At 44.8% G+C, this 25,786-nt stretch overlaps 1 protein-coding gene across 1 annotated transcript; it reads left to right on the plus strand.

Moving 5' to 3' along the window:
• Positions 1–5,037: 5,037 nt before the first annotated feature.
• Positions 5,038–16,226, plus strand: LOC149858212 (uncharacterized). Its single transcript, XM_090061119.1, has 2 exons — positions 5,038–5,107; positions 15,290–16,226. Exons 1-2 carry the CDS (start codon positions 5,070–5,072, stop codon positions 15,981–15,983), a joined length of 732 nt encoding a protein of 243 aa, XP_089917245.1. The 5' UTR covers positions 5,038–5,069; the 3' UTR covers positions 15,984–16,226.
• Positions 16,227–25,786: the final 9,560 nt, after the last annotated feature.

The raw sequence follows: 25,786 nt of genomic DNA on the forward strand, positions 1-25,786 counted from the left end.
AGGTGATCTTGTGGCTGCTGACAAATTCATTAGGGGGACGCAGCAAGGGATCGGAGATTCTCTGTACACCCCAGCGCCCCTTGGGGTAACAAGGAGCAATGGTCACAAACTGACAGAGAGCAGATTTAGGCTAGATATCAGGAAAAACTTCTTCATGGTAAGGGTGGCCAAAATTTGGAATGGGCTTCCAAGGGAGGTAGTGCTGTCCTCTACCTTGGGGCTCTTTAAGAGAAGGCTGGATCGGCATCTGGCAGCACTCTTTCCTGCCTATGCAGGGGGTTGGATGCGATGTTTTGTTGAGGTCCCTTCCGATCCTAGCATCTATGAAGTTGTGAAACTAAGATGTTGGAGTGTATCATACTCAGTCCTGTTGTCAACTGGAAAGTATCAAGGAATGCAGCACACTTCCTCTTAATACTGTTTTCCAGGATTTTAAAGTCCTGGATTTAGTGGGTCATGTCTCTGTGCAAACTTAATAGTTTCTTTTACTTGTGTATCAGTCTATCTAGTCACTAGTATACAGCATTCCACCCCTTGATTGCTCTGCATTTGGGGGCATGTGCATCTCCACTGAGAATCTGATTCTCCTAACTAATGGGATGGGCTACAGAAGCGTGTTTTCAAATACATCATTAATAGATGTAGATCAAGGCATACTTTGATTTTCAAACATGCTTAGGCAGGGTAAAGACCAAAATCCCATTGATTTCAATGAGAGTTAAGGCTCTTAACCTGATTTAGTATCTTAGAAAATCAAGTTAATGAGAATTCAGTGCCATTTCTAATGGTGAATCTCTCCTGGACATGCAACCATCTTATGGGTGTTTACAACGTAAGGCTTAATCCCCATTTTCTCTTTCTTTTGTAGGCTGAAGGGACTATGCTTCTTTTGGTTTGAATGTTTTAGATTTTCTCCTAGCTTTGCAAGACTACTGGTTTGAAAGGGAACAATTAAGGATGATGAAGATATTTCAGAGAAACTAAATAACATCATCAGAAAGATACTGGACATATACCATTTTTTAGGTCATATAGGGGAGGAAATGACAAAGATTATGTTATTTAAAGAGTGGGGTTGTTTGATCAGGTTAATAAATTAAGGGAAAAAGGCGTCTTGGTTGAATCTCAGGATCAAACAGCAACTGTGCAAATTTTCTAAAGAATGTTATGAAAAAGAAATTGAGCTGTCATCAAAAATGTGTAATCCTTATTATTATCAGCTATTGCACATGCGATGCTTTAATCCAAAGGAGTGGAGATTACCACCTGATGCAAAGGAGTGGAGTTTGCCACATTCTGAAAAAGGGCCAGAGCAAACCTAGGAATTTGCAGACTTATTGACAATGGAATATTTTCTAATTGGTACTTCAACTAACTTACAATCAATGGCTAAAAACAGGAAAAGGATACAATTACATAATGATACAACTATAATATCTTTAAATGAAAAGCATGCACTTTTGATCAGCTAGAATTCTTTAAGCATCCCAAGTTAAGATGTGGATAAAGGAGAATGAAATGATGCAGTTTATTTGGACTCAGCAAGGCTTCTCTCTCAATGGGCTCTTAACCATATTAAGTAGATATAAGAAGTTAAGTACATACATCAGGATCTTGATAAGAGATAGAAACAAAGTCTGGGGACAGATGGTCAGTTTTCAACATGACAATATAGTACCATACAAGGTTTGGTACTTAATACATCTACTGAGTAATTGGAAAAAAACAGGTAAGCAGAGAAATGGCAGAGGTCACTAAATTATAAAGGATGCTTAAACCTGAGAAAATTATGAGGAACTTCACAGAGAAATAGGCAGCACATTGGCAACTGATATTCGTAACTGGCAAAACTCAAGGCAACGCATCTAGAAAGGAGTAATTTGATCTATTCACACATACTGGGGTCTAAATTAATTGTAACTGCTGAAGAACAATATCTTTGTGCCATACTGGCCAAAAAAGTCCTCTGATACATGTAGTGTTGGCCAAAAGAGTCTATATAATATAAAAATCCAGTACAGAATAATATTGGAAATGTATCATCACAAAAATTGGCAGCATACAGGTATCCAGAATACTACATTCATTTACGGTTACCATACTTCAAAAGAGGTGAAGAAATAAAAGACAGGCTCAGCAAATGGGCGGATGAGAACCTGATGGTGTTTAACTCCGAAAAATGCAAGGTTCTCCACCTTGGGAAGAAAAACCTGCAGCATCTTTATAGGCTCGGCTAGCGCTACGGAAGAAAGGGACTTGGGGGTCATCATTGACCACAAGATGAACATGAGCCTGCAATGCGATGCTGCGGCTAGTAAAGCGACCAAAATGCTGGCGTGCATCCATAGATGCTTCTCGAGCAAATCCCGGGACGTCATTCTCCCCTTGTACTCGGCCTTGGTGAGGCCGCAGCTGGAGTACTGCATCCAGTTTTGGGCTCCACAATTGAAAAAGGATGTGGAGAAGCTTGAGAGAGTCCAGAGAAGAACCACGCGCATAATCAGAGGTCAGGAAAACAAACCTTACGACGACAGGCTGAGAGCCATGGGGCTCTTTAGCCTGGAAAAGCGTAGGCTCAGGGGTGATCTGATGGCCACCCATAAGTTTATCAGGGGTGACCACCAGGATCTGGGGGAACGTTTGTTCACCAGAGCGCCCCAAGGAATGACGAGGACGAACGGTTATAAACTACTGCGAGACCGTTTCAGGCTGGACATAAGGAAGAATTTCTTTACTGTCCGAGCCCCCAAGGTCTGGAACAGCCTGCCATCAGATGTGGTTCAAGCACCTACATTGAACACCTTCAAGAGCAAATTGAATGCTTATCTTGCTGGGATCCTATGACCCCAGCTGACTTCCTGCCCTTTGGGCAGGGGGCTGGACTCGATGATCTTCCGAGGTCCCTTCCAGCGCAAATGTCTATGAAATCTATGAAGGGGTTCAGAGATATGCAATGAAAATGATCAAAGACCTGGAGAGACTTCTGTAGGAGGACACCCTGGGGATATTTAGATCAGAGGAGATGAATAAACATCTGATACTGCAAGCTCCTCCAAGCGGTCAGGCCTGTTTCTCCACACTAACTGCAAATGAGTGCCAAGCCAGGCACTGAGATCTGCTTTGCACTGAGGAGCTAGAAGGAGTGTACCTCTGTGAAGGAATGGGGCAAACATACACAGAAGTAATGAGCAGCTTGGGGGATGAAAAATCCAGCATTCCTATTCATCCTCTTACAATGAAAGAACAAAATGACATTTGTTAAGGTTGTGAGGGAGTACATTTGAAGTTAAATATGTGCACAAGTAATTAGTGAAACTCATTGCCACAAGTTACTGCCAAAACATCTCTCCAGAAAAGGGCAAAACATTCATGTGGGTAGCATGCATATCCCCAGTTACATTTGACAGGGTATTTTTAGGATTGTCGAAGAAGGAAAAAAAATCATATTCTTTCATAATTGTTCACTGACATTACTTGTATCTCCCTCTGAAAGCCCCTGGTCCTGATTTACAATAGACATTTGTATTCCTTCCTCCCTCTTTTTATTGAAACTTGGCTGCCATTATGGTGGGAAGACTGGAGAAAGTGAGTGTTGCCTTTTACCCCACAGAAGCAAAGGTTTCTGCCACATCCCTGCGGGAATAAGTTTCACAATGCCAGTGCAAGCTGTTGAGAAATATTTATCTCCTGCTGGTAATTTGTACTCTTGGAGCTGACACATGATTTCTCCACTCCCTATATGGACATAAAGGAACCCAGTAACTTATATACAGGGGGAAAAAAAGAGCTACTGAGAGATCCTGGCAAAAACAACATCATGTTTACAGTTGAGTTTATTATAAGTCTAATCATTTTCGTCTCAGAAACTTCAAAGACCCTTTCTCCATTACTTGCTCTGTATCTGTAACATATTTCTACTCCAGTCCTTTAGAAAAATATTAAAATATAAACGCTACAAGAAAGCTTTTCCTCTTTCAGATGGTAATGCAGATTTATGGCTGGGATTCTTTTCATCTTCTTAGTGCTTTAGAGGGAATCATAGTTTTCCAAGGACACATTGATTCTAGGTTGCTTTCATTCTTTCTACACTTTTAATACATTTTGGAGGGAGAGGGGGAACTAGCATTGTATTATTAAAAGACCTATCGCTATAAGGAGACCATAATTTAAGTAGTCCAAAGTTAAATGCTGTCAGGGGAACCTCCATTTATAGCTTGCTTACAAAGGTTTGTTTGTAATATTTTCTTCCACCACAGACAACTGTCCCTTGGTTTGATTATAAGTTGGGTGTTCATTGTAGTAAAGGAGAGGTTAACACCAACAGGTTATGGTGTTTGAAAAACATTTAGTATGTTCATAAAGTCAAGTCTGATTGTGTCTTTTACTTCTCCCTCATCTGTACAGACAGAGAAAAATCAGCCTGCATCTGTCCAGAGGACAGCTTTCAACAAAAGTATCCTGGTAGTCCTGATTCTGAGCATGGCGTCATTCCATTGGCAATATGTAATTATCCTTAGTTGCTTCAGTGTAAATCCATTCAGATTCAAGCTCTACCTACCCTGACAACCCAAATACAAACACTAAGCCAGCTTTTCTTTACCCCAGGAATTGACAGTTTTTTCTTGACTTCAGAGGGAAGTTGTACTTAGTAAAGGTATCATGTGATGAATGAATTAGACTCTAAAAAAATTTGATCTTTCAGTCATGACTGATCTGTCTTGTAGATCATACGACATCCAGACAAATTAGCGTCTGGCCTCCTTGGCCATCTTGGCCTCCTTTTGTCTCTTTTATGTGGTTGGAGGAATGACATGATTACTGCTATACCCAACCCAAGCCTTAACTTTTCCAGGCAGTGTGAAGTTAGTAACTGCAATGATTCAAACAGTTCTTGTGAAATCTGCTTTGGGGATGCTGCCTAGCAAAACAAATTCAGATTAATGTAGTCCAATAGTATACAACATAGACATGCTACAGACTACGTAAAGCTATATATATACAAATCAGGAAGCAATTAAAGGGGAACACCATATTTTAGCAGAGCTACAACTCATCCACAGAGTGCCCTGATGGAGGAAACTAGCCTTGGCTGTGTTTGCCAGCAAAAGTAAGTATTTTGCCAGTTTTATTTCACTGATTAAACATTAACAGCTCTTAATTAAAGTCAGGATTCCTTGGGAAGTTTTGTTTGGACTTGGTTATTCTCCATTTCTGCTTATTCTCTGACATGAAGTTGTGAAGAATTTTGTAATGAAATGTTTGTTTTATGTGGTATTATTGTATTGCTATTGGAGGACAGTTGCATGATAATGCAGGCTATGAAATTATTCTCTGAATATGAACTATCCTTGGAGCATGGACCTGAACTGCACTATCACTCCTTCAGGCTCTTCCTTCTCCTTTGGTAGCCATGTTCCAAAAGCAGAGGTTCATAAATTCATAGAATGTAGGGATGGAAGGAACCTTGGAAAATCATTGCATCCATTGCCCTGCACCAAGCAGGAAAGACATCTGTGGTCAAGTGAGTCCAGCAAAGTGATCATCCACTCTTGATCTCCAAGGTAGGCGACTGCACCATCTCTTGTGGGAGCTTATTCCACCATCTGAATACCCTGGCTGTGAAGAAGTTTTTCTTAATGTTGAGCCTGAAACGGTCTTCCAGGAGTTTGTGACTATTGCTCCTGGTTTCCCCAAGGGTGCCCTGGTGAACAGTTGTTCACTGAGCCCTTGATGTACGCCCCTGATGTAGCAGTAAGCTGCTACCAAGTCCCCTTTCAGCCTTCTCTTGTTCAGGCTGAACAGTCCAGGTCCCTCAGCCTTACCTTGTATGGCTTGCCGTGCAAGTTTCTGATTATATGGGTGGCCCTTCTCTGGACTCTCTCGAGTTTTCCATGTCCTTGTTGAAGTGTGGTGCCCAGAACTGGATGCAGTACTTCATCTGTGGTCCCACCAGTACCGAGTAGAGTGGAAGAATCACTTCCTTGATTTCACTGGAGATGCATTGATTGATACACGCCAGAGTATTATTTGCTAGGGCTGTACGAAACGTTTATGTTTTGTCTCAGTTCTGGATTTGGCTGTTTCGGAGGACAGTGATTCATTCTGGTGTTTTGGATTACTGTTTTGTTTCAATTTAGCTGAATCTGTTTCAGAGTTTTGATGCTATTTCAGTGCTGATTCAGAGATTCAGATTGGCTGGTGAGAGGCAGGCACAGCTAGGCGGCTGCAGGTTCTCCCGTGGCTCCTCCAGCTATGCCTGCCTCTCCCCAGGCAGGGGTAGCTGTGGAAGAAGACCCCATGGCTGCCCTGCCCAGCCCCATCCCCTGTTTGGCCCTAGCCTTCTGGCACTGAAAAAAAAAAGCCCCTCACTCACTGGCTGCAGCAGCAGTAGCCAGGGCTTCTGACAGCTTGTGAAAGAGCCCCCCATGCAGTGAGGGGCAGTGGGGATTGCCCCCCCGGCACCTGTGCAGCAGCTGCCCCATGGTGTGGGTGCAGCACTGAGTGCTCTCTGGGACCTCCAGCCACTGAGGCTGAGCAGTGCTGGGCTCCAGAAGACAGGTGGGGCCACCCCAGCTCCCAGACAGTGTGCAGCACCCTGCCAACCTGTGCTGCTCCCATGTGATGCAACAGTTGCTGCGTGGGTGCCAAGTGGGGGATGATCCCCACTTCCCCCTGCTGTCCCCACTGCCCCATGCTGCATGAGCCTTCAGAGGCCCTGATTGCCACTGCTAGAGCCAGTGAGTGCGAGGCTTTTTTTTTTTAATGTGCCAGGAGGCTTGGGCCGGGTGGGGGATGGGGCTGGTCAGGGCAGCCATGGGGGCTTCTCCAGTGGCTCCCCCGACCCAGGGAGAGGCAGGCACAGTCAGAGAAGCTGCGGAGAAGCCCCTATGGATGCTCTGTCTGGCCCCATCCCCCAGGCTACCAGAACTTTAAAAAAAAAGTCCTGGATTTACTGGCTTCAGGAGCAGTGATCAGGGTCTCTGAGGGCTTGTGGCAGAACTTCTCCATGCAGCGTGGGGGAGTGGCTGGCAGCAGGGATGCCCCCCCAACTTGGCACCCATGCAGCAGCTGTTGCATCATGCAGGTGCAGCATGGCTTGGCAGGACACTGCACTGTCTGGAAGTTGGGGCGGCTCCACCTGTCAGCCAGAGCCTGGCACTACTCAGCCCCAGTGGCCCCAGCTCCCAGACAGTGTGCAGCGCCTTGCCAAGCTGTGCTGCATCTGTGCAATGCAACAGCTGCCATGCGGGTGCCAAGTGAGGGGGGGGGCAATCCCCACTGCCCCCCACTGCTCTGTGCTGTGTGCAGAGGCTCTGCCATGAGCCCTCAGAGGCCCTGATCACTGCTGCTGCAGCCACTGAGTGCAGACCTTTATATTTACTTATTTATTAGTGCTGGGAGGCTAGGGCCAGGCAGGGGGTGGGGCCAGTTGCATGCAGGAGCTCTGCCTCTACCCCGGTGGGAGGAGCCATGAGAGAAGTCCTCATGGCTGCCCTGCCTGGCCCCACCCCCTGCCCGGTCCATCCTCCCGGCATTTTAAAAGGAAGGCTGCAGGGTTGTGCTGGACTATTTCTGGAGTGTGCCTCCAAAACAATTCTAAAAACATTTGGATGGTTTTATTTTGTTTAAGAGATGTTTCAGAACCTTCCGTTTCATTTCAGATTTGGTGTTTTGGGTGCCAAAACGGGCTGAAACATCTTTGAAATGAAATGGCTGCTGTAATGTTGCACAGACATATTATTTGCCCTGCTGGCTATAGCGTTGCACTGCCAGCTTATGTTCATACTGTGGTCTATTATTATCCTGAGGTCCTTTTCATTTGTAGTGCTGGTCAGGTTGGCAGCCACAGAAGCCAGCGATGGTGGTGGCTCTGTCGGGGGGGTGGGGAGGGGCACCAGCCCTGCTGACAGTATTGGTGTCAGCCACCGGGGGGGCACATGCACCCCTGTGCACCCCCTACCAGTCGCCTATGGCTGCACACACCTCTTTCTTCCCTGGCCTTCCCTCCATCCCCCCCCAGCCCTGGCTGACTTCCAGAACCTAGTGCACAGGCATATTTTTTGTCTGTGTGAGGCCGTCTACAGTTTGTTAAACTCATTAAGTGGCCCATCAACTGAAATAGTTGCCCACCCCTGCGCTAGAGTCATTAAGAGGCCAAATTAACAAACAACCCAGAAATATGTAACCATCTTTGGTGGGAGATGAGAAAGTCACTAATTTTAGCTCTGTTGAACACATAGAGTAATATGTTAGTGTTTGCGAAACAGAAATTGTTAAAGGACTAACAGGCTATTTTCAGTCTTTTAAAAGGATATTACAAACAAGAAGAGTATTTATTTTTATAAAATGTGCTTGGAAATGGCATATGGCCTCTAGATGGTTATCATAAAAAATGTATGATTACAGCAGATACCAGTGTGGCCAGGTTCCAGTTATTTAGTGTTTAAAATTGGCTTCCAAAAGTTGCAACTTTAATACTCCTGATAAATACAAATACAAAGGCTGACACTCCTGGTGGAGGCCATGATGGTCTTGCTAGCAGGATTGGAACTACTTTTCTTACAGGCAACTTTGGCAGCCTCACAGGCTTCTGTAAAGAAGAGTGTCTATGACAAAAGAAGAAAGGTGATCAAAGGAAAAGCTAAAGACCAACTACATGAACTAGATCAGTGATTCTCAACCTTTTTAAATTCAGGGCACTGCTCTGTAGCATTTTTTAATTTGACAGAGTTCTGGTTGAGAATCACTGCTGTGCTGCCTCAGCTTACCTCATTGGGTCTCACCTGGGTGCTGTTGCCACCATGACCAACTGAACCTGCCCTGGAAAGGGCTGCAGCAATAGTGCATGCTTCTTCCTGCATTATGGTTATCTGAAAAACCTAAAGCAGGCAGGAGAACCCCTCTTGCCTTTTCTGATCTGTCACCCCCATGCTCCTTCTGGAAAAAGAGGTGCATGGAACAGTACTACCTGTATCACACACCTCCGTTTCCAGGAGACAACATGTGGGGTCAGACAAGGAAGAACTGTAGCAGGACTGGGCACTCCTACTTTCATAGACATCAGGGCTGGAAGGGACCTCAGGAGATCAGAGTCCAGCCCCCTGCCCAAGGGGCAGGAAGTCAGCTGGGGTCATGGGATCCCAGCAAGATAAGCATCCAATTTACTCTTGAAGGTGTTCAGTGTAGGTGCTTGAACCACCTCCGCTGGCAGACTGTTCCAGACCTTGGGGGCTCGGACAGTAAAGAAATCCTTCCTTATGTCCAGCCTGAAACGGTCTTGCAGGAGTTTGTGACCGTTCGACCTCGTCATCCCTTGGGGCGCTCTGGTGAACAAACTTACTCTTCTTGTTTATTAGATAACCCTAATGCACGCACTTTTTTTGCTGCGGCTTTTCCTGATCTGGCTGTGCAAGAGACACATGGGGAAGATCCACCTGGTGGTGCTGGTGCTTATGCCATGACACCCTTGAAAGGGTCTCATGGCACCCTGGTTGAGGACCACTGGACTAGGTACTGATGGACCTCAGTCTGCATGATGACTTGGCTCATGACAGCAAGTCATAGCAGAAGACTATTTGATTAAGATTCAGCTGACTTGGAGGCCAGTGATTCAATTTGGAGATATGGATCACTGTTCTGCATTTATTTGGCCGAATCAGCTTTGGAAGATTCAGTGCCGATTCAGAGAGATTTGGAGATTTGGCCATACAGTATAATGGGGAATCAATGAAATACCTATAACTTTGTCATTTTCTGGATGATTTGGATGAAACTTGCAGGGACGGTAGCCCCTTCTGAATGCATGAAGCCTACCTAGTTTCAAGGAGATAGGCACAGGGGTTTCTAGGAGATTGCTCCTCAAGCTGCTGACAACCAAAACTTGTGACTTGGGCAACACTGTGTGTGTGTTAAGGCACAGGGGGGTGAAAACTGAAGGGATGGTGGCCCCTGCTGAGGTCATAAAGCCTGCCATGTTTCAAGGAGATAGGCACAGGGGGTTCTGGGACCCTGCACCTCAGGCTGCTGACAGGCAACACTCATGACACTGGTGTTTCTGCAAGTGTCTGTTAGGGCACACAGGGGTGAAAACTGCTAGGCCCTGCTGTGGCCATGAAGCCTGCCAGTTTTTAAGGAGATACATGACACTGTACTGTGCCCCAATGAGGCCTCTTCCTCCCCTACAGCCTCATTTCAGTCCACCAATTTAAATGGCAACAGGTATAAAATAACTTAGTGTGTATAAGCACTAGCACAGTAGCACCAACAGCATCTCAGGCAGCCAAACTGTGACAGAGACCTTCTTTCCTCTCTCGCAGGAGCTTCTTCTCCAGAGTGCTTGCCTTTACTGTCTGACCCTGTGTGTGTGTGTGAAGGTGTACTATCACTATGTGACTCTGTGTGTGTGTGTTTGTTAAGGTTCACCCTCATTGGTGCTGGTGCCTCTATACAACATGGTAGTGTGCCCCAATGAGGTCTCCTCTTCCCATACAACCTCAGTCTGGTCCAGTCTTTTAGTAGGCCAAGTGTATAGTTAAAGAAATGTATCTTATCAAGCTTTTGGGTTGAAAAACCCTTTGTCAGGCTAAGGAAGCACCTTCAGTTGGTGTGTCTGCTGGTCCTGGATGGAAGGAATAGTAAGGAAGCCAGAGGCTGGCCTGGCATGCAAAGCAGGCAAGAAAGCTAATCAGTGAAAATGAAAATAAAGGTGTTGGGAGTGAGGGACAGGCTGGAGGAGGGGAGAAGGGAGATGTAGCAGCACAGGTAACACTTTTCACAGCCAGGCCTATGAACTTCACTTCATCAGCATCCTAGGTACAGAAACTCATGGACTCAATATAGATTAGACAGTGGAATTCTGACATACTGCAACCTGCTGGACATCTGATTCCCCAGGTACCTCTGTACATTTATCTGCACTGCTACATCCCTCTTCCCCTCCCACCCCAGCTTGTCCCTCACTCCCTGATACCTCCATTTCCATTTTCACTGACTGGATTTCTTGCCTGCATTGCATGGCAGGCCAGTCTCTGGCTTCTTTACTATTCCTTCCATCCAGGACCAGCAGACACACCAACTGCAGGTGCTTCCTCAGCCTGACAGAATTTTTCAATCCAAAAGCTGGCATCCCAGGCAGCTAAGCTGAGCTCACCTGGAGCCTCACAACTACACTGCAACCAGCAAGCCTCAGGCCTGGGCTTTCCCCAGCCAGGACTGTGTGTGCATGTGGTAGCTGGAGGTTATGGCGCCTCCTATCCACCTTTCACCTGGGGATCCTCCATCCTGGCATTTACAGGGCTGCTGTGCCACCAGCAGTCCCACCAGGTCTCTCTGACCCTGGCAAAGTGTAGTTTTACTGGTCATGCCCAGGATTTGGGACTTTTTCCTTCCCCTCAGCCCCAGCCCATACCTCCAAATTCATCCTGGCACAGGAGCTCAGGAGGGACATGTTCTTCCCTTGCTGGCTGGTGATGCAGTGACTGCCCACTCCAGCTCTGAAAGCGGAGCTGTAACACTAACTGGTGTAAAAAAATCAAATGGAAATAGGCACAGATGGAGTGAGGAGGGTGGCACTCAGTTCGTCTTCAGGTGGAGCTTGGGGAACTCCAGCAGCAAGAGGTTCACCTTCAAGAACAGCAGCTGCTCCACCCAACCAGGATCCAAGCAGGTGCAGTGGGGTGTCACAACATCCCCAGCAATGCTGAACACCCTCTCACTTGAAACACTGGTTGGTGGACAGGACAGGTGTTGCCGGGCAACTGTGGCCAGAACCTGCCACATCTGGCTGTGGCTTGCTCAGTAGGCCAAGGGGTCACAGTTCAGCGGCTCCATGTCCTCAGTGAGATAGGTAGCCACTGAAGCCTCAGTGCTACCTGCCTGAGGCTAGGTTTTGGTCCATTTGGACCCCACCATTGAAGCCATACCCTTGGCCCACATTGGCAGTGGCTGGAGTGGAGGACACTGCCTGGTGCTGGTGTTGGTGCCAGTGCCAGTGTCTGTGCTGATGCTGGGAGTGCTGGCATGGGAAAGTGGATCCCACTCTTCCATGTCCCCTTGCCTCTGCCCTTCTGCCTCCCTGACTCTGTTGACTACCACCTGCATCCAGTGATCGAAGGTTTTGGTGCTGCCAGTGCACACAGTCCCCTTCACCCTTGGGTTGCACATGCCCGTCTACATGTGGACCATACTATACCACAAGGGATCCAGCCATCTCCTGATGACCCCCTTCAGCCGCCTCACCAGTGCCTGTAAGTCTGGTGACAATGGCTTGCCCCAGTCAGGAGCATTGTTCCCCTGGAACTTTTCCATTTGGTTCTCAAGTTCCCACACTATGGGGATCACCTGGCTAAGAAGGGCATTGGCAGTGCTGAGGGTCTCAGTGGCTTCAGGGAAGGGCTTGAGCACCACCAGAATTTGGGAGATGGTACCTAACTCAGCTCTGTTAAGGGGACCACTGATCTCAATCTCCCCAAGCAGGCCATTGCATGGATGGCCTTCTGTAGCTCCACCAGCCTTTCCAGCATCAGGTGTGTTCCACTGAGTCTCCACATCCTGCATGATTTTGTGCTGCCAGATGCTCAGCTCTGCCTGTTTCTCCTGCAGCATCTTGCCCTCCTTGATGCTGTGGTGGAAGTAGCCACCTTCCTGCATTTTGAAGGGCTAGACTGGGTAGGGGAAGAGCTAGAGCTGCAAGTTCCCCCCTCAAAACATAGACTCATCCTCTTCCTGAGTAGCCATGAGGCTTCTCTTGCCAGTGGAAGCAAAGAGGTGGGAGTAGTACTTGACATTCCTGCACCTACACCACCTCCCCTAACTCCAGAAATAGGCGCCAGCAGCAGAATTGCCATCTCCTCCACCTCAATTTCATCTCCCAGCATAAGCCTCCCACTGCCACAGAAGGAGGTGGAGCTGAACCAGGGGATCTGAGCACCCTAGCTAAAGCAATTCCGGGGACCGAGGAGAAATCTGAGTTTGTGCTTCATGCCCCTCAAAGTTCCCTGAGACCCAGGTCTCCTTCTCTGGAAAGCACCTTGGAGGAGGTTGAGGTTGAGGTTGTGGAGTCTTAGACAAGTGGCTCAGCTGAGTCAGCTCCTCCTGCTGTTGTACCTCAGCTTGCTGAGGAGGGGGATAAGGCAGGATCCCCACCCTCAAACCAGAAGTGGGGGAGTAGTGTAGTGTGGGATCATTCTGAGGTGGCAGATGATCCCAGGTTTGCTATCTGCCAGCACTGCTAAAGGCAGATTAGCCAGAGGACTTGGCACCTGCCTTTCCAACATGCTTCATATTAATCTTTCCTGTGCTGGAAAATGTGTGTGTGTGTCTGCCTTCTTCTGTGTTGTGTGTTTTCTTTACTCTGTGCTATGTGTGGATTCTGCTATAATGATTATGATTGATTATTAGTAACTATATATAGTGTCTTCTTCTGTGATGTGATATGAATTAGGAATGTGAATGTGTGACTTCTTCTGTGTTGCATTTTCTTTACTCTGTGTTTTGTGTGTGCGGGGAAGCATACATTACATACACTCACACACATCATAGAAGAAGTCAGATATTCATAGAAGAAAAGATTATATATAGTTATTAATTAGTAATATTATTAGTTATAGTTACTTGACATACAGACTAAAGACAACACAGAAGAAGTTTCATAGAGATTCAGATTGAAATTAATACACACAACACAGAAGTCAGTGTCCTAGAAGAAGAAGAAAGAGAAGATATATTATTTTAGGTACACAACACAGAACAGTACAGTAAAGAAACACAGCACAGAAGAAGAAGAAGTCACACATTCACATTCCTAATTCATATCACATCACAGAAGAAGACATCATATATAGTTACTAATAATCAATCATAATCATTATAGCAGAGTGCACAGTGATGACTCACACTGTGAGGGAAAGCACTGAACTTTCTTTTTAAAAAGTATTGGAAAAAAACAGAGAACAAATATAAATTAAAGAACTGAATTGGATAAGTAAAGAAGAAGGATTCTAAGCTAAGCTAAGCTATATCCTATCCAATCCTTTTTAAGAGCAAACAGGAGCAGACAACTGACTAAGAAGTCAAGTCAGTCCAGTACCTTTTACATGCTGTTGCTCACTCAGACAGAACAAGCTCACAAAAGGCACAGGAAGCCTGCAGACAGAGGCTTTTATATTGTTTCTGTGTCCCTCCCCAAGACACTGTGATTGGAAGGGGACTCTGGGAGACATCACACTCACTGGCCAGCTAGAGATGTCAGTCCTTCCTCCCCTGCTCCCTCTCCCTCTTCTAAGTTCCTGTTTCCCCTGAAACACCACCTCTGAATCTCCAAATCTCCAAATCTTTTCTGAATTGATTCAGAGGCTCCAAATCGATTCAGAAAGTTTTAAGCTTCTAATGATTCAATTCAGATTTGGAGATTCAGCCTCTGAATCAGGCCAAATCTTCTCCAAATCAAATCATGAGCTGAAGCTTCATACAGCCCTACCTCTTTCTCTCTTTTTAACTCCCATACTTACAATCCTTCCTCTTTACTGACTTGGCTTCTATTGGTGATGTTTGCAGAACTTGTCAGATATGTGGCAAGTAGAAGACAGATTGTCCTAGACAGTAGCCTCTTTCTCAAAAGGGTTTTCCAGAAGCTTACAGAAGTGTGAAAATGAGTTTTCTAGGAATCCTAGCAAATGGCAGTATCAGGAATGGAATACTTTCTTGCCAATAGTTACAATGTTCTTACTGAAATAACTTGGATGCATTTCCCATTTCTTGGAAGGGATCCTTCCTGACCTTTTAAAAGATTTGCATATTTTTCTGAATGATATGCACCAGCTGTATCCTTAATTTCTTTTAACATGTTATATATCATATTTGGGGAGGGGGAACCTCACTAAAAACTTAGAAAAATACCATATAGTAATTTACTTTCCTATCATAATTTCCAGAACAATAAGTACATATAAGAAGAATATGTATGGGGTGAACATGGCAAACAAATTATGGATATCAGGCCATATTCCAACTTCAGTTACACTCATACACCCATAACTGAACTGACTCCAGATTGCCATTGTTATTAACTAGAATCATATTTTTATCCTTTAAATCTATCCTCAGTTGCTTTCAAAACTGTTGCAGTGTTCCAGGGGGGTGGGTTTTGCAATAAATGTTAGGAAGCTGGATAACAACCCTGTGTCATGATTATAGTATAGTAAAGCAAAAGCTAGCTAGTGTGGAAAGAAGTTGAAGTTGTCTGAAATCTATCCTGCTTACACTTAAACAGTCTTTTCTATGTCTATTACAGGATATGTTCCTTAATTAATATTTTTATGAAGAGGGACCACATGAGAGATCTCAGAAGATACCTGGTACTCAAATATATCCAGTACTTAGTCTTGCCTTCTTCGAATACTCTCCTCACGCTTTTGGGATTGTTGGGCAGCCTATATACAACACTCATCTTGAAGTCTCCAAATATTTCATACAAATGCACTGTTGTTTTTATTTCAGATCTAGCGAAAGCAGACAGTCTCATTTTTGTCAGCATGGTTTCCAAAGGGATCGTACAGACATTTGATGTTCAAATCCTACCTGCAACTTTTACAACAACCCTGTTGCAGAATTTCCTTACTGCAAACACACACATTAGTTACATGCTACTAAGCTGTGTTGCTTGTGAGGCACTTTTGATAACCCTGTTTCCAGTAGAGTCTCGCCATATAAGAACGGTGAAGCATGCCAGACAGACATCTAATATAATATGGAGTTTAGTAATTGCAGAGTGCATCATATTTCAGATGGAAGGATTCCAAGAAGATGACATTGCCTCTTTTGGCATCAACCGTCAATATATTTGGTTGTTCCAGTTCTCTTACATGGCAGCATCTCTCCTCAGATCACTTACTTCCTTCATAGGGTTGTCTTTAAGGATCATCAATGTATACATTTACTACAAAATATTTTTTAATGCATCTAACACAGGAGCCAGCAAAACTTGACTCGCAGGCCATATCCAGCCCTCAAATGATTCTGTCTAGTGCATGAGCAGGTGTCATGGGTAGTGGCTCTGGCTCCAGCCTCTGCTGGTGCTACAGGGGACACTGAGAGAAAGCAGCCCTGCCTGTCTGCCCAGCTCTATGTGACAGGTCCTGGGCAAGCTGTGCTTGGGCCCCAGCACCCACTTTAGGCTGGTCTGGTGGTGCCCCACCTGCCTGCAGCTCAGAGCTGGTGGGAGCCACCCTGGACACTAGGACCATGTGGTGGGTACTCCATATCTGTGCCTGGAGGTGGTGAGCTTCCCTGGCCTCACCTTGCCCTGTGCAGCACTGCAATCTGGCCAGGCCACTTGCTGCCTCCTGACTATAGCCAGCAAGGCTCCTGTCCCATCTGCCCTAGTGAGGCTTCCCCCAGCACCCTGGGCCTAGGGCTAGGGCTGGGGCTCCTCCTGGGAGAAAGGGGATCCCTGGGCTGCAGGTAGGCAAAGGCTTCATGGCCTTTGTGGGGAGCTGGAGTAGGCTGTAGGGGGCTGCTGGGCTTCCTTGGGCTTTGTGGGGGCAAGTGTAGACAGGAAGGGGTGGGGGACAAGTGGGCTTGGGGTGCTGGCTCTTAAGGGGCATGTCAGGGTGCAGGCTGAGGCAGGAGCTCCCTTGTGATGGAGGCAGGGGAAGTGCCAGGGATCTGCTGGGGGTGTCCTCCCTTACCCAAGTGTTCTTCTGTCTGGTTTTGGTTCCGTTGGGAAAGAGACTTTATTTTCAACTGTTTCAACTATTTTCATTGCCTCTATGTACTTTGCTCAAAAAACCATAAATCAGGACAAAAATTATTTTTCAAAATAAAATTAAAATATTTTATAGTAGATGCTTGACTATAGATAATAAACAAGTCATATGCTAAAAAACTGTTAAAACGATATCTTCACCATTAATTTTATGTGTGCAACCCTCAGCATCTCATCAAGTCTCAGTAAGTGGCCCTACAGCCAAAATAATTGCCCACCCCTAATCTAACAGATTTATGGTAAAGACAGAGTAACGCTCCTCCTAGAAAGACCTTTCTTTGTAGCCAATGTTTGAATACATTTCCAACATAATTTTAAAGTGCTGGTTTGAATTTGACACGTAGAAGCCAAGATCAAGACTCAGATTTTGGACCAGGTATTGGGTAGGATGTGTAGAATCTGAGGTGTTCATCATGCTAAACTGATAGGTAACAGGTGATATGTCTTTCAATGTGGAAACCAAGTAAAGATAGATAAAGAGGGGGTGCAGACAGAAGCCCTGGTATTCTGCAGACCTAGGTCAATCTTAAGATTATTTTATAGATTTTTATAGCTTTGATAAATTTAATAGAAATTATCAAATGATTTTTAAGAAATTAAGAGATCTGAATTCTACAATGTTAGGGGAGGCACCAGCCTCTTCCTGGTGAGGGAGCTGAGGGGCTGTGCTGCAGGCAGGAACAGGGCAGGTTCAGTGAATTTTGGGGTGGCTCAAACCTCTCCCTTGTACAATGTATTTGGAAAGAATGTTCCGACAAGGTTCTTTGGGTGAATCTGATATCTTTTATTAGACCAACTTAAATAGTTGGAAAAAAAATTTCTTAGCAAGCTTTCGGGTTTAAAGACCCTTTGTTAGGCTGAAGAAGCCTCTGCAGTTGGTGTTTGCCCTTCCTGAATGGAGTGAACAGTAAAGAAGTCAGAGGCTGGTATGCATGCAAGACTGGCAGTCAGTGAAGATGTAAACTGAGGAGTCAGTGGGTAAGAGACAGGCTGGGGAACAGGGGGGAGAGAAAGGGAATGAATATAGCTGGTAAATAATGGCGAGGTACCTGGGGAGTCAGGTGTCAGGCAGGTTATAATGTGTCATAATGTCTATATTTAGTCCATGATTTTTTGGATCCAGGAGGTTGTATCCAGCCTGTCTCTCACCCACTGACTCCTCAATTTATATATTCACTGGCTGCCTATCTTGCATGCATACCAGCACAGTCTAAAGAATTTACAATGACAGTTAATCACAACAGGCAAATGAAAAATAGGGAGGGTTTTCCATGTAGATGGACTGTTCTCAGATGATAGCTTGTTACCTGTCCCCAGCCATGATCAACGGACAGAGTTCTATGAGTATCATAACAAGTCCAAGTTGCTATACCATAGCACACCACTTGGAGTTACTTTTGTCTGACTGTCCTAAAATATGAGGAAATGGCTTTTTCCTCCAATCAAATCTGGAGGGATGGAATAGGACTTCCCTAAATGGATGCTCTACAGTGAAGGAGCCAGTGAAGGAAGCCCATCAACAGATTCACAGAAGTTTAGGGCTGAAAGGCAACTTGTGAGATCATCAGGTCCAACCCCCCTTCTTTGGGCAGGAAAGACTTCTTAGTCTCCTTTTGAAGATCTCCAGGGTAGATGCCTGCACTACCCCTGCATTCCAGAGGCTGGTCACATGAATCGTGAAGACATTTTTACCTATATCAAGTCTGAAACCCTCTTCTAGGAGTTTATGATTGTTGCTCCTGCTTTTCCCCTGGGGCTCTTTGATGGATAGTTGTTCACTTAGCCCCTGATGCTCTTCCCTGACATATATGTAAGCTGCCACCAAATCCCCCGGAAGTCTTCTCTTTTCTAGACTGAACAGTCTTATATCTGTCAATCTTTCCTCATATGGCTTTCTCTTCAGGCCTCTTATCATATGAGTAGCTCTTCTCTGGACTCTTTCCATAGCCTTCTTGAAGTCCAGCGCCCAGAACTGGATGTAGTACTCCAGCTGCGGCCTCACTAATGCTGAGGAGAGCAGGAGAATAACTTTCTTAGTGTTGCTTGAGATGTATCGGTTGACGCATGCCAGCATATTGTTTGCTCTGCTATAGCATCACACTGGTGGCTTATATTCATTTTATGGTCAATTATGACCCCCCAGGTCCCTTTCGGATGTGGTGCTAGCTAGCGTGGCACCTCCGAGCCTGTAAGTTTGTTGTGGATATTTCCACCCCAGATGGAGCACTTTACACTTCTCAGTGCTCAGCAACATCTGGTTCTGGTCCACCCATCTAACTAATCTGTCTAGGTCCACCTGGATCATCCACCTACCCTGAGGCGTGGTTGCACCTCCCCACAGCTTAGTGTCATTGGCAAACTTTGCCAGTGCGCTTTTCACCCCCACATCCAGGTCATTGATGAAGATGTTGACAAGCACTGGTCCAAGTCCCAAACCCTGGGGGACCCCACTGGCTACCTTCCACCAGGTTGACACAGATCTGTCTATTAGTACTCTCTGGGTCTGACCCCGCAGCCAGTTTCCCACCCCCTTGTTGGAGAACCTATTGAAGAGGCAACCATGCTTAGGAAAGCTCTGCTCTAAACATGCAGTGAGGGAAAGACTAGCACTATCAAAATAGTTTCCAAATCCCATGAGTTACATGGGAAGGAGGTGATGGCTATGAATCTGCTTGTGACTATCCTGATGGCAGAGGGAAAAGCTTGGTGTACCTACTACATGGGGTCTCCCCAGTGTCTACGATAGGAGCCCCATATCAGTTCTATCAAGTTTTTGCCTTTGCAAGAAATCATTTATCAAAAAACTTCAACTTCAAACACTAATTCACAATAAAGCACACAATGAGGAACCTACAACATGTCACAGGTTAAAGCAAGCACTGCACTGCTGATGCCCCGACACTGCACTGACAGACAAGAAACTGGTTAATATATGCTCACTGAATGTGTGGCTAGTGCAGTTCAGAGATACTCTCCTGACAAACAACATGGCTCAAGTTCATACAAACCATAATATCACCCTTAGAATATAGTTTATAGATGATAGAAATGTTCATTTTGCTCATTCCCTGTTGCTTTGAAGAGGGAATGTGGTTTTAAGGTACTTTCAAAATGACTGGCATCTACTCTTGGTTTCACAGCCTCTTGCTTTATGATCTTAGATAAGCCCTGTACATCATCTCTCCGTCCCAGTTTTTAAAGGTGTTAACCTTTTAGACAATAGGAAGTGTAAGTGGTCAGCAGCACTGAATAACCAAAGTCTGTTGTGTCAGGTTGAGCACTGCAAAATTTAGGCACATCAAAAATTAACTGCTGCTATAGAAAACTTGGCCTTTGACAACCATGTCACAGTTTCCTCATTTTTAAAAGAGAGTGATAATAATTATGTTACCAACTTCACAAGGATGTTGAGAGACTTGATTTTTGTCAAGTAATTTGAAAACTGGATGGTGGCAATAAAAATGAAAAACTGAACTAGCAGGAATTAAAACCACCGGTTGCTGAACTTCCACATATGGCTTATATCTATTGTGCTGTGACATTGTCCAGATACTCCTCCACAAGGTTTCTTTTCAAAGGAAAAGCTAATCTGTGCAGGGTTCAGAATGAAAACCAGAATTCATGACCAGAGCCAGCTCAGAATTTCAGTCAGCCCTAAATGGTTTCCATTAGACCCTTGCAGCCAAGACTGCATTCCCATATAACCAGGGAAACGCCACTGACAGCTGCAGTTTTTCTGTATTTACTCTGATGTAAGCAAAACAAGGAGTTGATTCCTTGTGACAGATTTTCAGAGGGGGCACAGTTCATCCTCTGAAGCTCCACATGTAACACTACACACAGACAGACATGGTCAACTTGAAGAGTTAAGGGAGTAAAGAAGCATTTTCAAGCACTATGGTTGCTCTCAGCTCCACTGCCAAATTGCTAAGATTTTGCAATCATATCTGACTACTTTTAAAAATATTTTTACCCCATTTACTAGGTTAGAATCACACAAAGGGACACCATGAACCTGAGTTTACACAAACGACTGACTATACTGAATTTCTTCCAATATAGAGGAAATTAATTTTTCTCCAAACCTTTCTGTTCAGGTATAGTAATCTTAGGTGTTACTGAGTGACATCTATTTCTGAGAAAGTCATGTGATGTTTTAGCTGATGAAGTCTAACTTTGCCTGCATACATTTTTCCTGGTAAATATTCACCTGGCACGCAAGTCTTTACCCAAATATGCTGATGAGGTTTTTCAATGGCACTCTGTCTATTCCTTCCCTTTACTTTGTGTTTACTATGATCCTCAGTTGGTTTGTCACATCCCATGTAGACTCTGCAGCAAGGTTGGGTCTCTGATGGTTTATAGATGGTGCCGACTACTTTTTTGGGTACCCAGAATCAAACCACAATTAACCACACAGAAGTACCTGGTGGAGTATGAGGGCTGAAGGTGTCAAGCTCTTTCACATAAATACCAGGATTTTCAAAACTGCTCAGATTGCTCTGGCAACAAGGATAAGTCTTAGTCTAAGTTAGGAATAACTTACAGAGGCAGGAAGGACCTGCTTAAATATGTTTAACGAGTAACAAGAATATCTAGACATAGTGTGGTAAATTCAAGACAAGAAGGTAATGAAACATTTCTGACATGACATGAGTACTCAAAGTTCAGAAGAAAAAGAAGAGTCAGGGCTAATTTTCTAGCTATGAATTTACTAGAATTTGTAATCGATTCATTTAGCGAAAAATTGGGGCAGTTTCTTAAGGTTAGAATTTTCCTATGTCTTCTGGTCTTTTTTAAGTTTTACTATAGATTCATTTTATTAACATGGTTCATCGGTAAATGCGCCTACTCAAGAGATCTTTCTAAATGTTACTTTGAAGAAGATAATTTTTTTCACAGGATGCCATTTATGGGAAGCTCTGTGACACGTAAAGCACTGTAACACTTAGGTAACTGTCTGTTTGCTGTACACTGTTAACTTTACAACATAAAACCTCAAGTTTTGATAATTTACTAAAAAAAAAAGCTGCTCCCTGTATTTTTGTAAAAAATGATTTGCTGCTCCATCTGTGTTTCTAAGCACAAATAATATTATTATAATATATCCATTATTACTAAAAATGTCTAAGTTTCAAAAGTATCTTTCCTTCATCAACACAACTCTGAACCAATCCTACAAAAAACAGATGCAGTGGAATCACTTATCTCGTGTAAGTGATTTCATTGACTTGGATGAGGACCTTTATGTTTGTAAGATGATGGAGTTTTTCACTTGTGACGCCACAATGCAGCTCAAATGATATTGTCTGAATTTTACAAGATGGCTCCCTCATCCAAAAAACAAAGAGATTTAAAGCTACCACTCAATCTTCTGATTTTAGAAATAAAATAAAATAAGCTTTATGTGCAGCTTTCTTTAAAAAAAAGGAAAAAAGTTAAAAAGGCTTTCAGCAGGTTATTAATTCAGAATACAGCAGTTTGTTCAAGGCTTTATTTAAAATCCTGCTTGTCACAGTGAAGAGAATCCTTTTACCCACCCATGCAGACATAGGAAGTAACAGGTACATTAGGAGTTTTGCGAGGTAGAGAAGGGGAAGGGGGGAGAAAAGCTGGCTGAAGTGCTGTCATTCATGAGAGCTGGTGCTTTGGGGGTGGCAAAGATGTGGGGAAGATCCAGTCTGACAACTGTTTGATGCTTTTCCCTCTGTACAGTCAGTGTACTAGGGGGAAGGGGATTTTCACTTGTCCCTTGTTTGTAACAACAGCTGTGAAATTTTTTTGGGGGGGGGAAGGAGAAGCAGGGAAAGAAATATAGATATGATTTCTCCCTTTGTTGCCCATAGAAGGCCTCACTGCCCGAATAAGTGACTTGAGCTTCATGCTGGAAAGAACATGTGGCAGTGAAAAGCTAACATGCCACACTGCCATTACTATGACCATGGATGAGCAGATCCATTAGGCATGATACTGCAGTACAAGCAGATAAAAATAACTTGTAATAGCTTTTAAGTTTGCCCAGGGAGAAAGTCTCCTCTCTGAAGCAGGGAACACAACAGAACTAATCAGTTACTGTGCTTGTTAGTGCTGTGGCACACCTCCAGCATTTCCTAAATTATGGTCACCATGCTTAGGGGACACAGTAGAAGACATCCCTTTTCCCAAGCTTTTCCAGAAGAGGTGGGAACAGCTTGGGAAGGAAGGTGGTTACTGTGGGGCCTGAGAGATCTTTTTGATGATCATGCTAACATGTTGGCTTGTTTCAAATGTGTCTAAATATTCTCATTCCAAACTAGATACTTTGCTTCCTTTGTTAACATTTGTTAATCTCGCTCAGTGGGGTTTAGTTCTCCAGCCAGGCCTGAGTCTATGTTTGTCTAGCATCTGGTCAAACTGCCTTGTCACTTTAATGCCGGTCATACCAGTCACGTGTACAAGCAATTCAAGCAAAGCCAAAAGGAAAGGAGGAAAACCAAGTTAAGAACATGTTGGCATTCCAGTCCTGTTCCCAGTTGTCTTAATAAGCAAATGTGACGGGCTAGCTGGTAGTGATTTAGCCCAGGGGTTTTGAAAGACTAAAAGATGATTGGAGTGCTTGAGATTCCCTTTCCTCAAAATCAGGCCTCAGAGACTCACCCTCCATGTCCCCTGATTGGCCCCTGGGGTCACCTGGAGGGGGATAAAAGAGGCAGCACAGCTGACTCAGGGGAGACCAGCGAGGGACCACAAGGAAGGAGTTTCAAAGAGCTGGCAAGAGCTGGGCCGGTAGGGTAGGAGCAGTGCCCCAGAAGAACCTGAAGGAGTAGGACCTGCAGGCAGCAGTGGGACCCTCAGCAGCATGGCGTGCGGTCGGCAGGAGGGGCTCCCGCTGAGCTCCAGGATCCCCCTACAAGAGGCTGCAGCCAGCAGGAGAGGCTCCCCCCACTCCAGCAAGGATCTGAGCAGTGACCCGAGAGGTTCCCAGCTCTGCTTCCAGCCCCTCCAGTAAGACACTTGATGTGGAGCTGGGGCTCCAGGAAGGCCAAGACCCCTTGCAGCTTGGAGCAGTACCAGCACTAGTGGCTGTGTGGTAGAGTTTCTGCCACGTGGGAGACCCAAGTACTAGCTGGGATGACTTAGAGTGAATGAAGTAACAGGGAGAATTCCTTGTTGCTGTGGTAAGGGGTCATTGAATTTTACTTCTTTCCCCCTCCTCCAGGTACCTAGGCCCTATATTTCTTGTTATTTGACGTTTTGTATTTTGTGCCTTTTATATTTTGCCCACCAGTATTGTTTGTTCTGCTGTTTGTGTTTTATATTTTGTTAGCCCTGTTTTTTGTCAACTGGATGAATATGTCTATGATTGTACGTGTCTAACCTTTGTTGAATCCTGCCCTCTTGGGGCATTGTAGTGTCCCTTATACCCCCTGGTTTATACTGGTTATGTTCCCAGCACTGTTCTCTCATTAAAAAGTATATGGTTAAGTCCCCATTGGTGGTCTGGCTCTGCTCTATAGGGGGAGGAGGGTCTCTCCATCTCCCATTGCTCTGATCCCTTCAGTTGGGGAGGGGGTACCTCTTGGAGTACCGCCCAGGGTACACAAATAAATACCCACAATTTTTGATAGTTTTAATTTTAAAGCTTATCCATTTAAACACATTTAATCAGCTGCTTCTTCAATGGCAGCACTAGAACATGCCTCCCTTTAGCTCATAAACTATTTCATAACTATAATTAACAAAGTCATGACAATACATTAAGGCCTAGTCACAAAACACAAAATATGGCTGAAATGATTATTTAAAGAATTCTTTAGAATCAAAACCCGGGCAGAGTGTTTTGCACAAAACATGGTGTTAGCGCTATGTACAGACAAACTTTGACCCTCTTACTCCTGTTAGTAGGTCACTGAATGTCAGAATTCGTGTTCCACGATGATTTTACAGTCCCTTAGGGGAAAGAAACCAGAGCCTGCCACTGTCTCCCACCTCCCCGGTTTTTTTTGTTTACAAATTTCAAAGTAGAATTCATTCTGAAAGCACAGGTCCTAGGGCTCCCGGCTCAGCTGTGGGTCCCAAAACTTCAAGGCTCCTTGTTCCCTGCTTTCCCTTGTGGGAGATTGTGAGAATCATGACTCAGCCAAAAGCACAAGATGCAGTAGGACATAATACTGGGTGGCAAAGTGGGGCATGAGCCCTGGGTACTGCTTAAGCGGGGGGTGGTGGCACATCACCCCCCTGTCCCTTATTCCTTTTTCCTCCATGAACACTTGGCATGATCTGCGGTTGAGTTGGATTTCCTTTTATAGTTGCATCATCCAAGTTGTCCCTTAGAGTTTTGGGATGTGAAATGTACTGTTTGCAGCTTGGGAGCCCGGGGCGATTGCACAACCCTCCAGTCCCTCCAGGTCACTGTCAGCAATTATAGCATTAATGTGACTGTTCTGCTGGGTGGCTGTAGTGCAGTTCTTGTACATGCTTCATGGGCTTCTCCTTTGGACAAACACACCTTCAAATGCAATGTGATTTAGTGGTACAGTTGTGGGAGTGTACAATTTACACATGCTCCAGTGCAGTCTTAAAGAAAACTTGCTATTATTTCCAGAGTAGATAGGTGGTTAGCCATCTTAGTCTGAAGTCAGGAAGAAGGTAGGGCAGCGTAGCATTGTGCACTAACTTCTAGAGAGAGACAAGCCATTGCTTACAAAAACTCATGCCTCTGAGCTGGTTAGTCTCTAAGGTGCTGCCATGCCCTGCCTTTGGCTTATTGTTTCTTGGGAATATGACATCAGTAAAGCGTCTCTCTATTTTCTTTTTCATTTGAAAGCTCTAGAAAATATAATGAAAACCTCTTCAGTTATGCAGTATTAGAACTTCACAGAAAAAACGGAGTCAGGAAATTAAAAAGAACAGACCTTACTCCACTGAATAAAGCAAAGATTTCCTCAAAGATCCCATTCCCTCAAGACACTGTTTAGCAAGCCAGGCAGCTCTGGTATAGAAGTGGTGGCAGGCTAATGTGGATAATATTTCCGTGAGCATTTT

Source organism: Crocodylus siamensis, chromosome 8 (assembly GCF_052110815.1).
Source record: "Crocodylus siamensis isolate JL-2025a chromosome 8, ASM5211081v1, whole genome shotgun sequence".
In the NCBI taxonomy this organism is placed as follows: Eukaryota; Metazoa; Chordata; order Crocodylia; family Crocodylidae; genus Crocodylus; species Crocodylus siamensis.

Excerpts from the sequence above, each read along its gene's own strand:
- LOC149858212 (XM_090061119.1), top strand. The coding sequence starts at position 5,070 with ATGGAGGAAACTAGCCTTGGCTGTGTTTGCCAGCAAAA. Across the intron at positions 5,108-15,289 it reads GGCTGTGTTTGCCAGCAAAA|GATATGTTCCTTAATTAATA; the intron begins GTAAGTATTTTG and ends TGTCTATTACAG.